The sequence below is a fragment of the Penicillium subrubescens genome (genome assembly GCF_028828155.1).
Source record: "Penicillium subrubescens strain IBT 31985 chromosome Unknown utg000001l_segment0_segment0, whole genome shotgun sequence".
Lineage (NCBI taxonomy): Eukaryota > Fungi > Ascomycota > Eurotiomycetes > Eurotiales > Aspergillaceae > Penicillium > Penicillium subrubescens.
In genome coordinates, this window is record NW_026643151.1 from 3,846,889 (window position 1) to 3,859,638 (window position 12,750).

A 12,750-nucleotide genomic window follows, 5' to 3' on the forward strand; every position below is an offset into this window, starting at 1 on the left:
CGTCTGGGCCGATACTTGAAGCTGTGATGTCGCGCTACTTCTTATACGTTCATCCATGTTTACCGGTCATAAATGAGGCGGAGTTCTGGCCGATGCTTAATCAAGAAGCGACGGGGAAGTCGTCTTTCTCTCTGCTGGTGTTTCAGGCAATGATGTTCGCTGCTTGCAGTGTATGTGTCTATATCCGAGCCCTCCAATAACTCTTCTATTATGAATCCGTTTTAAACTAATTTTTTCTGTCATTAGTACATCTCGTTGGCCGATGCGCAGAAATGGGGCGCAGAGTCAATCTTGGAAATGCGCAATTCGTTTTATCGGCGTGCCAAGGTATGATTATTTGGAAATGATACCGTACGCCACTTTGGAGTATTAGAAGATGAACTAACTCTTGGACAAGTTTCTTTACAATTTCGGTGTTGAGAATGATCCTCTATGCATCGCTCAAGCATTAACACTACTCACTTACCAAAGCTCCGGAACTAACCACCTCAGCAACACTACTTGGCTTGGTCTTGCAATTCAGCAGGCTCATCTTATCCATGCACATCTCTACCATCGCTGTCCCGTCGAAGGTAGATACAAGCGATCAGAGCTGAAGCGTCTGTGGTGGTGTCTTATCATCCGTGATAGGATTGTCTCCCTCGGCATGCGCAGACCGCTCCAGATTCTCCCAACACACTTTGAGGTAGCATCCAGGGATCCATTGCTGATGGATGACTTATCTGATGAGATTCATACTTCGCAAGTCTACGACTCCGAGACGAAAGAAATGCTTTGCAAGATCATGACTAGTCTGTGTCGGCTTGCTGTCTCTTTGACAAATGTCATAATGACTCTTTATCCTTTGGACCCGTTTCCGGATGGTCAGGGGGTGGTCAGTCGGCTGATATAGCTTCGATTGATGATATTCAGTCACGACTTCATTATTGGGCAGCTACGCATATGCTTCGGCCGTCTCCCGAAGATTCTGACTGCCATTCGTCTGTTGCTTTCTTTAAACAGCTAACCGCGTTGTACTTTGAGTAAGCAATAAGGAGTTTCACTTTCTATGTCTGGTCTCACCAGTTATTAACCACATTATGACACAGATCCGCTCGTCTGGCGCTTTACCAATACATCTCTTTTCGCATACATCGAAACCAACGCCCGGACGATTGGCCAGACCTAATGGACGCGGTCACAGCAATCCACGACGTGGTCAAGCGTTTCGTGGTTGACGGCACAGCTGGTCATCTACCAATCAGCGCAGTCGCGTATACAGCATTACCGCAGATGGTATTGAACCTGAACCTACGGCTGTCGAGTGATACATTAACCCGTCGACGCCAAGAGAACGTTTTGAGTATTTACATGGAACTCAATCGACAATATGTCCTGCGTTACGACGTCTCACATGTCAGCACCTGGGTGAACCGAATTGTCCGTCTATTTGAAATGTCTCTCTCGCCTATCAAGCCACAACTCGCAGACCTTGCTCGACGACAAAGAGTGTTCCCTGGGAAGGATTGCTTGTATTTGCTTGAGCTCGAGCCTGAGCTATACTTTAAGATTTCGGGGATGATGGATGCTTCGATGTCGACTGGTCAATTAGCTCTTGAATATTCGGGGACGAGATTGGGATTTCCATCGCAAGATCTGTCGTTGTCGCTTTTCCGTGGAGAGTCTTCGGATTTTCCAGCGATAGACTCTCTTCGGCAGTCCGAGCTAGGGCAGATCTTGCCACTTGATGAAGATACTTTGGAGGGAGAAGACGAAGACCCGTTCACGGTGGATCTTACTTCGATTGAGCTTCTATCAAGGGGATTGGGGCTATTTGGGGAATAGTGGTTTGTTACGGATCTATGCAGTCTATGCAGTCAAAGTTGTACAATAAAAGAGGCTACATTAATCTTCAGCGGAATTCATTTCACAAAACTCATTTTACATGGCCAAAGGACACGAGAAAAACATTGACATCATATCATTCTTCTTATGGCGATCTGGTAGACTCTTATTCCCAAACCGGACGCGGATAGTCTTTGGTAAACGCTACGTCCACTCGCCGCCTTATGAAGCCTAAAATGGATTAGTAGCCCCCAAAGAGGGAAACTACAGTTCTATCCCAAGCAAGTGTCCTTGGGCAGTTCCTCCAAGAATGGTCTAAACCCTTGGTAAAAAGCGTTGTAAAAACATCTCGGGAGACCAGATCAAAAACTTTCTACCAACACCTTAGCAAGACATCTATCTTCTCCTACATCCAACGGTCAAATAAACAATATACTACCACATGAATCTCAGAGACCGCATATACTGAGTCTGTTTCTGCCGGTCATATCTACTTCTCTTTGCAGCTTTGAAGCCGGAACAAAGCGCGAGATCGGAAGCCTTTCTCGAAAACAACTAGATCCAAACAAAGACATTGTCATCCTCACTTCACCTAGGAAGCATCCTATATTCACAAAGCTTCTGGGGATATTGAGCTTGCGTTGGCTATTAAAGCATCGATCCCATACTCAGTATCCTATCACTGGATATAACACCAATCACCCCAACAGCCCAATCACCATCTCGTTCATGGCTGTTCCGGAGGTTGAACTATTCTGGCAAGCCTCAGCGAAAGTAATGGCGGGCTGCCAACTCCTCGCCACCATCCTCCGCGACATTGAAAACAAACAAGTATTCACCAACAAACTAGGCCTTCTAATCGAAGACCTAATCGATCTCCAATACACCGTATCCGCAAAAGCATCCGAAATCGCCCAAAATAAAACCCTAGTTCGGCAAGATATTATCCAAGATCGAATCTGGCAGGTCGAAGATATCTTCCGCGGGATGCTTGTAGGACAAGAGATGACGGCGGTTGATCCTGTTCTCCGTCCCCTTCTTGCTCGGCAGTTTGAGAAGGCGTATGAGATTTTAGATGGGATTTTGATGACGCCGCTGCAACGTTTGAAATTGGAGTTGGGTCCGACTAAATATGTTCCTGTAGCAAGTTTGGATTGGGAGGAGAGGATTGAGGCTGGTGTGCTTGATGTGCCATGGTGAGGTCGCTTTCTGCACGAGTTTTTTTTCTGATGTGAACTTTGCTAATGAAATAGGATGCACTTACCAGGCACTGAGAAGGTAATTTGGCGTTTGTAGGGAGTGAATTGAGGAACCTTGCTGGAGGAATTCACATCATGTTTATCGTGAACTAATGTTTGATCATGGAATGAGGACCTGTGATTTACTACGCCCTTCCTGGAAGCATATCGCCAGGAAGAGGTAAAGCAATAGCTGCTGGATATTAAGGGAAATCATGAGATGCCAGTATTGAGAGGCTAGTAGCAGAGAATCAATACATCCAGTACAAGTGGCTGATAGTGCTCGAAAATCAATGGCATTTCAATTGGGTACCCCTGATCTCTTATATCATAGACAGCGGTTTCAATATTCTACCCCTCTTCGTAAATTGCCGTTGTACTCTTCAACCTCCAGAATACCCTTCTCATCCTTCTGGCCCTTTAACCGTTGATTGCTGCAGTCATTTAGCGAGAACCATGATTAATACTTTCATTATCGTTGGATTCACCATTGCTAGCAGCCTCCTTAGTCGGCTCTTTCGTCTGCATATCATTCACACCCTGGGATAGTGTCAGCACCGAACAAACACGCGCTCTCAGGCTGTCTTTCAACTTTCTCGATTTTATGTTGCCAACCGGAAAGCCAACTTTATCCTTCCAAAAAGGATTTGATTATCTTCGACTTCCAGCAGTCTGCACCTAACATCTTCCTGGAAATCCCGTCTGGAAGCCGGTGGCATAGTGTACTCCATGCTCACTTGACTAAGGAGTCATGTATCAGCATTCAGGCATTGTCAGGCCGATGGTTCATCAATCGCATGCGAGCTTGGAGAACACCTGTACATTGGGGTCCGTAGAGACTCCGACAATGGATGGATTTCGGGCATGACACCCCGGACGGGAATGCCGCAACTGCAATCCTTATTGGATCGGAGCAAACACGACGGCTCTATCACACGATAGCGAGCATGGTGCAGGATGTAAAGGTTTATTTTGCAGCTCTGTACTACTCCTATTTGGATCCGTGCCGTGTACTGGTTCGCTGGACTCGTTAGTCAACAGTTGCAGGATTGGATAGTCCAGCGGGTCCTCTGGATTCAGCTACGGATGATATTTTACCAGAATGATTTCTTGGAGAGCCATGGAGCCTGTTACTTCTTCCGCTGGTTTTACTGGATGAACCCTCTGCGGTGGGTGCCGGAGGTCGAAGCCTGGAGCGAATTTACTATTGCCAGGATCGTGCTGGTGTGGAACTATTGGTTGGGTTTGATGCTTTTCGGGATGAGCGTCGTCTACCCAGAGTACACGATGGTAAAGGGATCACACGCGAAATGATGGTTTATCGATCTAGCCTTTAAGATTCCAGACTTCCTGGGACCTATATTTTAATTGTAAATATAATCGTAAATATATATCACAAGTACATGACCGTTGCAACGCGTAGACTACCGAATCTTGTACACACATGGCTTCAACGCCTGAGCTTCCTGCTCAGCCGTCATCCCATTATCAGACGCCGGCTTGCGGTCAACGAATCGCTTCTTTCCACCGGTAACCGGTGCACTCAACCCAGTAGCATGCTTGCCCTTGATAGGAGCACCACCCTGCTTCACAAACTCCATCTTGACAAACATCTTATTGGACTTGTCTACTGACTCTGGACGCAATACGAACCCACGAGTCCGGAAGACCTCCACGAACGCTGAGATATCGGTCTCGTCATCATCAGCGGCAGGACGGGCATCCTCAGCGAAGATATCCTCCTCATCGATCTCGTCCTCATCCTTTTTGCTCTTCTTCTGCTTCTTCTGCTGGGTTTTGCTGAGCGGCTTTTGCGCGCCGATCATTGACTTCTTGCGAGTGACTTTGCCGAAGCGGCTCTTCACTTCACTGACCCAGCACTCGCCTTTTCCGTCACTGCGGAGCACGCGCCATGCCTCCTCCACGAAAGAGACCCAGTTGGTACCCATCAGACTCAGGCAGAAGATGGACACGTCCATGGAACCGTCCTCGACAGGAAGCTTGGAGATGTCGGCCTTGGTGATGAGAGGATCAGGGGACTGAAGGTCGTAGCTGTTCAGCTTCAGGTTGAGCTTCTTGGCGGATGGGGTCAGGTTGCGAGCAAGTGCGGCGTCACCACATCCCAGATCAGCAATATTGCAGACTCCGTTGGGTCTGCGGGGCAGAGGCTGAGGCTTGTTGGGGTCAGGCTTGCCACGTTTGGGCACAGGGACTGCACCGCGACGACGGACGGCCTGGATATAGCCATCGACGGGGTTGGAAGGCCATGATTCCTTAACCTGGCGAGAGAAACCAGCATGGTACTCATCGAAAAGCTCGGGGTTCGCGTTGAACAGCTCGACAGCTTTGGAGGAGTCGGTTGTGTACAGGGTTTCGTTCAGATGGCGGAATCGGGAGGAGATCAGCTTTTGGCGCATCGCCTGCTGGAGAGGAGTGAGGGTTGCGTTCGTCGTAGGAGGGGCGGCAAGTGAACTGGTAGCAGAGGCAGCTGGTTGAGCAGGTGCGGCGCCGTCCGCCTTTTCCTCGGCATCGTTGTCTTTCTTGTTCTTGTTCTTCCTTTGTCTCTTCTTCTTCCCCTGGCCTTCTTCTTGAACGGAATCCGCGGCACCATTCTTCACCTCCCCCTTGTCCGCCTTGGGGGAAGCAGTAGAAGCAGCAGCCGCGGCGGCGGCGGCGGCGGCGGCAGCAGCAGCCTGCTTCTCCTGCTTCTTCTTGTTCCATGGCTTTTCGGCCTGGCCCTCGATGTGCTTGCGGTACATCTCGTTGACATTGCCCGAGGTAACATTCTCACGCTTGCGCTTCTTGTCCTTGTTCTTGCCATTAGGGGTTGCGCTATCGTCGGTGGGCTGGGACTCGTTCTTGGCTTGCGCTGGTTGAGACTGCTGCTTGAGAGCAGCGCTCTCCAGCGACCATCCTGGAACGGCGAACATGATCGTAGGTCGGTGAAGCTACAACAGCTTCTTCTTTCCGGGGCTCTTGGTTATCACCGACTATTATGCCGGGAAATATTGTCCAGAGTGTGGAGTTGTGCAGCAGCGATGGTCGCAATCTTCGTCCAAAAAAAAAATATCGGCAAAATTTCGCCCGATCTCCGCATGATTACCGCTGGTAATTTTGATACAACCTGTGACGTGTATTTGTGACCCTATTGGCCTTCTATTTCAGGCATCCACTCTTTTCCCCAGATCCAGGCCCACGTGAGTCTGCTACTTAATACTCAAAGGCTTCAACCCATTTTAGTTTAACCGTTCACCTGCAAATGCTTGGATACTAATTAAATTGGTGGCGTCATATTTGCACTTGAGATGGATCACCGCGGAGTTTCGGTCTCATATTGTAGGGCTCTGGTCGGTCCCAGCCCAGTTGGCGCCACTTTGGGACGACTTGTCAGCTTTGACAGGGCACAAACTCAGATTGAAATTGGGGCCTGGGGTCAGCCTCAGAGGCTCGTATAAGCATAAGCATTTGAGCCCCGTCCAGCAAGCAGGTGAGAAGTAATTTGATCTTAATTTCATGCTAGTTCTCGTAGGGCTCTGCATGTCAGATTCGAGTTGCTGGTCTGGGTTGAGACAATAGGAATCCGACACTGAGCATTCGGGAGACACCGGGATTCTGTAAAAGAGCATAGCCAGGAAAATGACCCCAAACCTAAAAGTAAAAACCAGTCAGAATTGACATTCAAAGGGTCGCACGACGAGGATCTCGGGTGATCTGCGAGGCTCGGCAGCTTTGCCCATAATTTGGTGGAGTTCCCAACTGGCCATCGATTCCAGACCGGCTGCTTTTCCCTTTAAATTCCCACTTAACTATCGGGGCCCCTCCCCAGTTCGTTGTTCTCCTCCCCAGCCCCACCATGTCCTCGGACATACACAGTCCACAATTGTTTTGATCTCTTCACAATTATCCAGGGCCACCATGGAGGACGATTTTGAGGAAGGACCCGGACAATCAACGGCGATCGTTTCTATTGACCTCGGCCAGTCAACCGAGCTGCCCGTAGTGAGGCAGCCCGGGCCCCGCAGAGCCCCAAAGAGACGCACCAAAACCGGTTGCTTAAGTAGGCAGTGAAGACAGGAATATACGTTCTAGCAGATGCAGATGATTGACCGAGATCCATAGCATGTCGCAAACGTCGAATCAAATGTGGGGAAGAGAAGCCCATATGCAGCAACTGCGTCAAGTCCAAGCGTATTTGCGAGGGCTATACTCGACGAGTGGTGTTCAAGAACCCATTGGGCATCTTCGGCTCATATGGCCCACCGCCGGGGCACGATCAAATGCAACAGCATCATATGGGAGTTCCTCTATACAATGAGTTTGGTGTCCTACCGGCCCAGCACGCAGCAGCGGCGGCCCAGCATCCGATGTTAGCCCCACGGCCTATCGACCCCGCCACAATGGGATACCATTCTATCCATACATTTGAGACAGCCCAGTCAACAGAGGGTCAGCCAACAGTGAATGCTCCTCAATTTTACTACCCGGCACCACCGACGCAGATACCCCCTCAGACATGGCCTTCTCAACCCCAACAGCCCCATCCATATGGGCCATCATCCTCAGGGACAGCCGATTCGTCTCAAGTACGGTCTCAAACGACCAGCTCGAATGAAGAACCAGCGCAGTATCAAGAGACAAGACCGCAACAATCGCAACATCCACAACCCATCATCTACTGGTCTAATGTTCAGCAGGGCCAGGGGCTCGTTCCAGGTTCTGCCCCACCACTTACAGGGGGATCGCGAGCTGAACAGGGTCCTGAGAATCCATTATTCCCCCAGGTACGGCATACAGTCAAAGTTGAATGATCATCAACAGGTAGGATTTGGCTGACCATATCTATTATAGCCTATACATTCGACAGAAGCCGTGTTTCAGTATCAGCAGCAGCCTGGCCAAGTTCCCATGCAATTGGATGCGTCCGGGCAATATACTCAGCAATATCAACCGCAGGTTGTCTATGTGGACGAGGAGGATGAGGATTACTATGATGTAGAATCTGATGAGGAGATGCAGGTGGTGAGCCAGACTCAGGCCGAGGGCTTCAATCAGTTGAGTCTGATTATGGCCTCGGCGAACCACGATGATCGTCAACTTCGTTCGTTCACGACGCATCTGAATGAGCCCAATATTCTTGCCTCCTATTATCCCAACCTTGGATCAAGTCCTCTCAACAACCCGAAAACTGCTCGCATTTTTGCCCACTTCATCCACTCCACGGGGCCGTCACTGTCCATCTTTGAACGCCATCCGACGGACTCTTCGATCGTTTTGGGAGTTCCAGTCCCACCTGCCCAGCAGGGACTCTGGACATATACTTTACCCCTCAAAGCATTGGAGAACCCCGCATTGCTCCAGGCTATTCTCGCCGTCAGCAGTCTGCACATTGCATATTTGCAGGGTGTGCCCACCACCGTCTCTCTAAAACACTATCACTATGCACTGAAGCGCATCGGCCGGGCCGTCGGCCTACCCCAACGCCGTAAGCAGATCGGCACGCTCGCAGCTACCGAACTTCTCGCATACTACGAAGTCATATCCGCGGACCATACCAAATGGAACAGTCACGTTGCTGGTGCTGCCCAGTTAATCAAGGAGATTGACTTTGCGAGCACAACTCGAGATCTCCGCGCTCACCGGCGCAGAGTCAGCGAACAGCGTCGTCAGATGGGCTGGTCTAATTCGATGATGTATCATCATGGCTTTGGCCCTGACCCCAATGAGGATGACCCCTTCGCTGAGAAGGAGGGAAGCATTGACCAAGATCTCATCGGATCTCTCTTGGGACGAGCAGTCAACTTTGATGAGTTTGGACGAGTGGAAGATGACTATGGGCATAGCCCAAAGAAGCATTTTTCCCGCAAGGATATTGAGAATTTCCGAATCCAGTGCGATCTCTACTGGTGGTTTACTAAACAAGATGTTTTCCACAGTTTGGTCAGCGGGGATAAGCTATTGTAAGTTACGCCCTCATCCAGGTATCTCGCGGGTCACTTTTTATGCCTCCTGCTAATTTTATTTCTAGCATGCCCTACTACATGCAGTGTCAAAGCCCACCACGAGCAGGCATCGGCCGGATCGATGCCATCTATGGATCAGCTGACCACCTTTGGCTGTTGCTTGCGCGGGTGACTGACTTTGGGTATCGCGACCGAAAACGAAAGCTACGGACTCTTCGGGCTGCTGGAACGGACTGGAAGCCTACGCCGGGGATGTTCAAGTTTATGGGCCGGTTCTCTCGTGTTGATCCTAGCAAGATGAAGGGACCGCCTGGAGGACCGCCTGGTCCACCCGGAGGTCCTCCTGGTGGCCCCTCGCCGCCTGGTCCCCCTAGAGGACCACCTTCATCGGGCTCGGCTCCTTCCACAAGAACTGGTCCACCGTCAGATTCATCGGGAGGGTCACCTGGCCAGCGCGCCGGTCCGCCCGCGCCGGATGGCCCTCCCATGTACGGCATGATCCCACCACAAGGTCCAGCGCGTCTGCCATCTGGATTCGCCGAGAGTCGTCGCGACCAGCGAGAATCCCCCGAGGAGGAAGAGGTAAGTGAGGATTTTACATATACCGAAGCAGAGCGTGAATGGGAGGAGATTTTAGTGGCCATGGACGTCTTCGCCAAAGCGCTCGGCCGTGACTTTGAGCCGCTCCCTGCAGATGTCACGCAGTCTATTTCAACGCCATTCGGACCGGCACTCCAGTACCGCACGCACACGATCGCGGTCATCTGGGGATTTTACTACGCCGGTCGTATTCTGCTCCAACGACTGCACCCTTCCATGCCACCCGCCATGATGATGGCCGCTGGGGTGGCCGCTCCTACCACCGCGGAATTTGCACAGATCATAGGTCGCATCACGGGAGGTATTTACTACCCGCAGCGCTACAATCTCGAAGCTGGTAGTCTCAGCCCAACGCTGGGCTCTTCACTGACGGAGATGACGATGCCGATCTTCTTCGCCGCCGTGCAGTACATAGATCCCGCGCAGCGTGGCTGGACCATCGCCAAACTGCGGGACGTATCCCGACTAACAGGCTGGAAGACCTCGGACGCCATCGCCAGTGGCTGTGAAAAGGCGTGGATTGTAGCCGCCAAGCATGGCCGTGGCCCGCCGTATGAGCGATCATTCGAATCTTCCCACCAGCGTGCGCAGCATGTAAGTTTTCGAGGTCGAGTCGGGTTTTAAACCGGGCTGAGCCCGTTGTGCGTGGTATGTGCTGACCCGTTTTCTTTTTCTACAGCCGCTGGATATCCTCGAACGCGACCGGAGCACCGAGTACAGTGATGACCGGCGCTTTGTGACGGTTCAGCCACCGGATCGAGCTTATTTGGCAATGGGCCTGTTGAGCTTGGAGGGAGATATGCAGAATTTGGAGTTATAGGCTGTGCAGATGTGTTGGCATCGTAGGATTGGGCAGGAGAGAGGGTTGTACCTACATTAGGCAGAGTTAATGGCTGAGGAAGCATGTCACTCGTGCAGTAGATCTTAGTAGTATTTAATTGCTCCCTAGCAGACTGAGAGTCTCTGGTGGACCTTCCCCTCCTCCATTCCCCACTTGGTCCTCTTCAACGTCATCAGCGGCGCTTCTGCCTGACCCTCGATTTTGGCCTTTGAGGCTTCGCTAGTAAGGCTGAATCTCCGATCGACTCTTTTCTTTCTTTCGACTCTTTCTGTCCACTCAATTTTCAGGTCTAAACCTCTTTTCCACCTGAGCTTCTTCTCATTATCTCCCATCTTCTCTCACTTCTCACTCACCCGTGGTTCTTCCCCCACCTCCCCTTCGGCCCGCAAGTCAGCCGCCCTCGTCATCCACGGTTCACCTACCCTCCCTCACCAGCTGAGCAACTCCTCCAAATAAACAAACGACTCGACTGCCTGAGTTCAGCCATGTCGTCGCGCTACGATGACTATCGCTCTTCCACCGGAACCGTCGAGTCCCGCGATCGCTACGACCGTCGTAATTCTCGAGGCCCACCAGTACTCGACCGACCCCGCCAGGTCGACGACGAGCGCTTCGAGTTCCGCCTGCGCGAAGAAGACCGATATGGCCCTCCAGCTCGCGCAGCAGGCCGATACTATGAAGACGACCACCTGTCTCATCCATCCGGCCCCCTTGTGGCGCATGACCGGCGCCGTCGCCGCGACGAGAGTCCCTCGTTCGCTCCGCCCCGTTTAATTAGGCGGCAGTCGTCCCTCGACACCTTTGATCGCATCCCTCGTCGTAAGATGGAGTCGCTTGAATCTCACGATCGTCCCCGGGGCATGCCTCGTGTGCCTCACCCGCCACCCCCGCCGCGAGCCTCGCCTGGGAGGTATCGCGAGCGCGAGGTATATGAGGATATTCGTATCGCGGAACCGGATTACTATGGCGATGAGGAGTATCGCGAGTTCCGGGAGCGTAACAGTATGGATCATCATCATCATCGGCGTCGCTCTAGTAGCACCGCTCGCTCGCGCTCTCGTCGTGAGGAGAAGCCTTATCCGCGCAAGGGAAAGACTCGCATTCCCCGCAAGTGGGTGCATGTCCACGCCATCTTGGACTTGGGATATCCGTTCAAAGAGGAAGTATGTATACATTGTTTGCCTTGATCATGGGATATGAGATATGCTGCAGCATGGATTGCTAATTACTATTCTGTGCTGTCACAGGATGATGTCATTGTCATTCAGAAAGCACTGTCCAAAGACCAAATCGACGAAGTCATCAGCCTTAGCAAAGAATTCCGACGTCCCGCCGAACACGTCGAAAGTAAGTCGCTTCCTCAAGGGCCCCAAAGGAGATACCAGAAGCCCAAGCCCAAGCCCCAGGAACTTCGAGTTAACCTCTGCGTAATTAGCTGATTACCTCCGTATCCCACGATCCCCGGTTCGGTCTATTCCTCGCGAGCGAGTCACCACTGAGCATCTAGTTGTCGATTCTCGCGCGCCTCGTCATGACACTTACCTACTTGAAGCATCTCCTCGTCGGCACGGCGATTACGAAGAAATTGATTATGATGAATACATTCACACATCACGACGGGGGGTATTACTCGTCCCAGATCAGTGTCTGTCAATACACACGGCCGACACTCATCACCTCTACGACTCATTGAGCCTCGCGGCCATGTTGAGGAGCGCATTGAAGCGCGGCCTCGCAATTCGGGTCAGTTAGTTTTGGTGCGCCCACGAAGCAGCCATCATGAAGTTGATGACTATGTTCGTGATTTGGAAGAGGAGGCTAGACTGCTACGATTGGAGCGACAAGGAGGATATGAAGTTACGCGGGACCGCGAGACCGATGTCATTGACAGTAGGGGGAACGAAGCGGAGATCCATGAGGTTCGGCGAACAGAGCGTAGAGGTATGTCTGATGTCTACTCTCATGATATCATACTGTTGGTAGTAACTGTGGCTGACACTTTTCTAGAACCCAGCTCTGGTGTGATGCGGGCGATGCTCGCCACTCTGACCTGAGTGAGGTTGAGAGGGACAGGGGACAGAGAGACGATTTACATGATTTACATTTCATGGGATATGACGATTTTGCAGATATTTCCTTCTCAAGTGTATTTTTTCTTCTATTTTTTCCTTGTATGCAAATTCAATGCCATAAGTGGATGCCTAATGAAACAGTGGCGGTGCGCGGTGGTAGTGGGGCGGTGCAGCGGGATGGGCCATCGCACCCTCGTAGCTGGGCCATCCTATCA

The 12,750-nt window shown here is 51.3% G+C and overlaps 4 protein-coding genes across 4 annotated transcripts; 3 read left to right on the forward strand and 1 right to left on the reverse strand.

Annotated features, from left to right (window-relative positions):
• Window positions 1-26: 26 nt before the first annotated feature.
• On the forward strand, window positions 27-3,024 carry N7473_001322 (fungal specific transcription factor domain-containing protein; the record flags this gene model as incomplete). The annotated part of the gene is made up of 6 exons (XM_057147262.1): window positions 27-170; window positions 247-327; window positions 398-874; window positions 1,003-1,022; window positions 1,089-1,760; window positions 2,331-3,024. The coding sequence occupies 6 exons, from the start codon at window positions 27-29 to the stop codon at window positions 3,022-3,024; spliced, it is 2,088 nt and encodes a 695-aa protein (XP_057015148.1).
• Window positions 3,025-4,486: 1,462 nt separating this feature from the next.
• On the reverse strand, window positions 4,487-5,992 carry N7473_001323 (25S rRNA (adenine645-N1)-methyltransferase; the record flags this gene model as incomplete). The annotated part of the gene is made up of 1 exon (XM_057147263.1): window positions 4,487-5,992. One exon carries the CDS (start codon window positions 5,990-5,992, stop codon window positions 4,487-4,489), a length of 1,506 nt encoding a protein of 501 aa, XP_057015149.1.
• An 887-nt stretch (window positions 5,993-6,879) lies between these two features.
• Window positions 6,880-10,607, forward strand: N7473_001324 (uncharacterized protein). The gene is made up of 5 exons (XM_057147264.1): window positions 6,880-7,119; window positions 7,182-7,843; window positions 7,911-9,019; window positions 9,088-10,216; window positions 10,302-10,607. Exons 1-5 carry the CDS (start codon window positions 6,978-6,980, stop codon window positions 10,440-10,442), a joined length of 3,183 nt encoding a protein of 1,060 aa, XP_057015150.1. The 5' UTR covers window positions 6,880-6,977; the 3' UTR covers window positions 10,443-10,607.
• A 341-nt stretch (window positions 10,608-10,948) lies between these two features.
• Window positions 10,949-12,517, forward strand: N7473_001325 (uncharacterized protein; the record flags this gene model as incomplete). Its single annotated transcript, XM_057147265.1, has 5 exons — window positions 10,949-11,626; window positions 11,711-11,810; window positions 11,899-12,210; window positions 12,276-12,404; window positions 12,471-12,517. 5 exons carry the CDS (start codon window positions 10,949-10,951, stop codon window positions 12,515-12,517), a joined length of 1,266 nt encoding a protein of 421 aa, XP_057015151.1.
• Window positions 12,518-12,750: the final 233 nt, after the last annotated feature.

Bases quoted from the DNA above. Each gene is read 5' to 3' on its own strand.
- N7473_001324 (XM_057147264.1), top strand. From the start codon at position 6,978: ATGGAGGACGATTTTGAGGAAGGACCCGGACAATCAACGGCGATCGTT. The intron at 7,120-7,181 runs GTAGGCAGTGAA...CGAGATCCATAG, and splicing joins CACCAAAACCGGTTGCTTAA to CATGTCGCAAACGTCGAATC. The intron at 10,217-10,301 runs GTAAGTTTTCGA...CTTTTTCTACAG, and splicing joins CCCACCAGCGTGCGCAGCAT to CCGCTGGATATCCTCGAACG.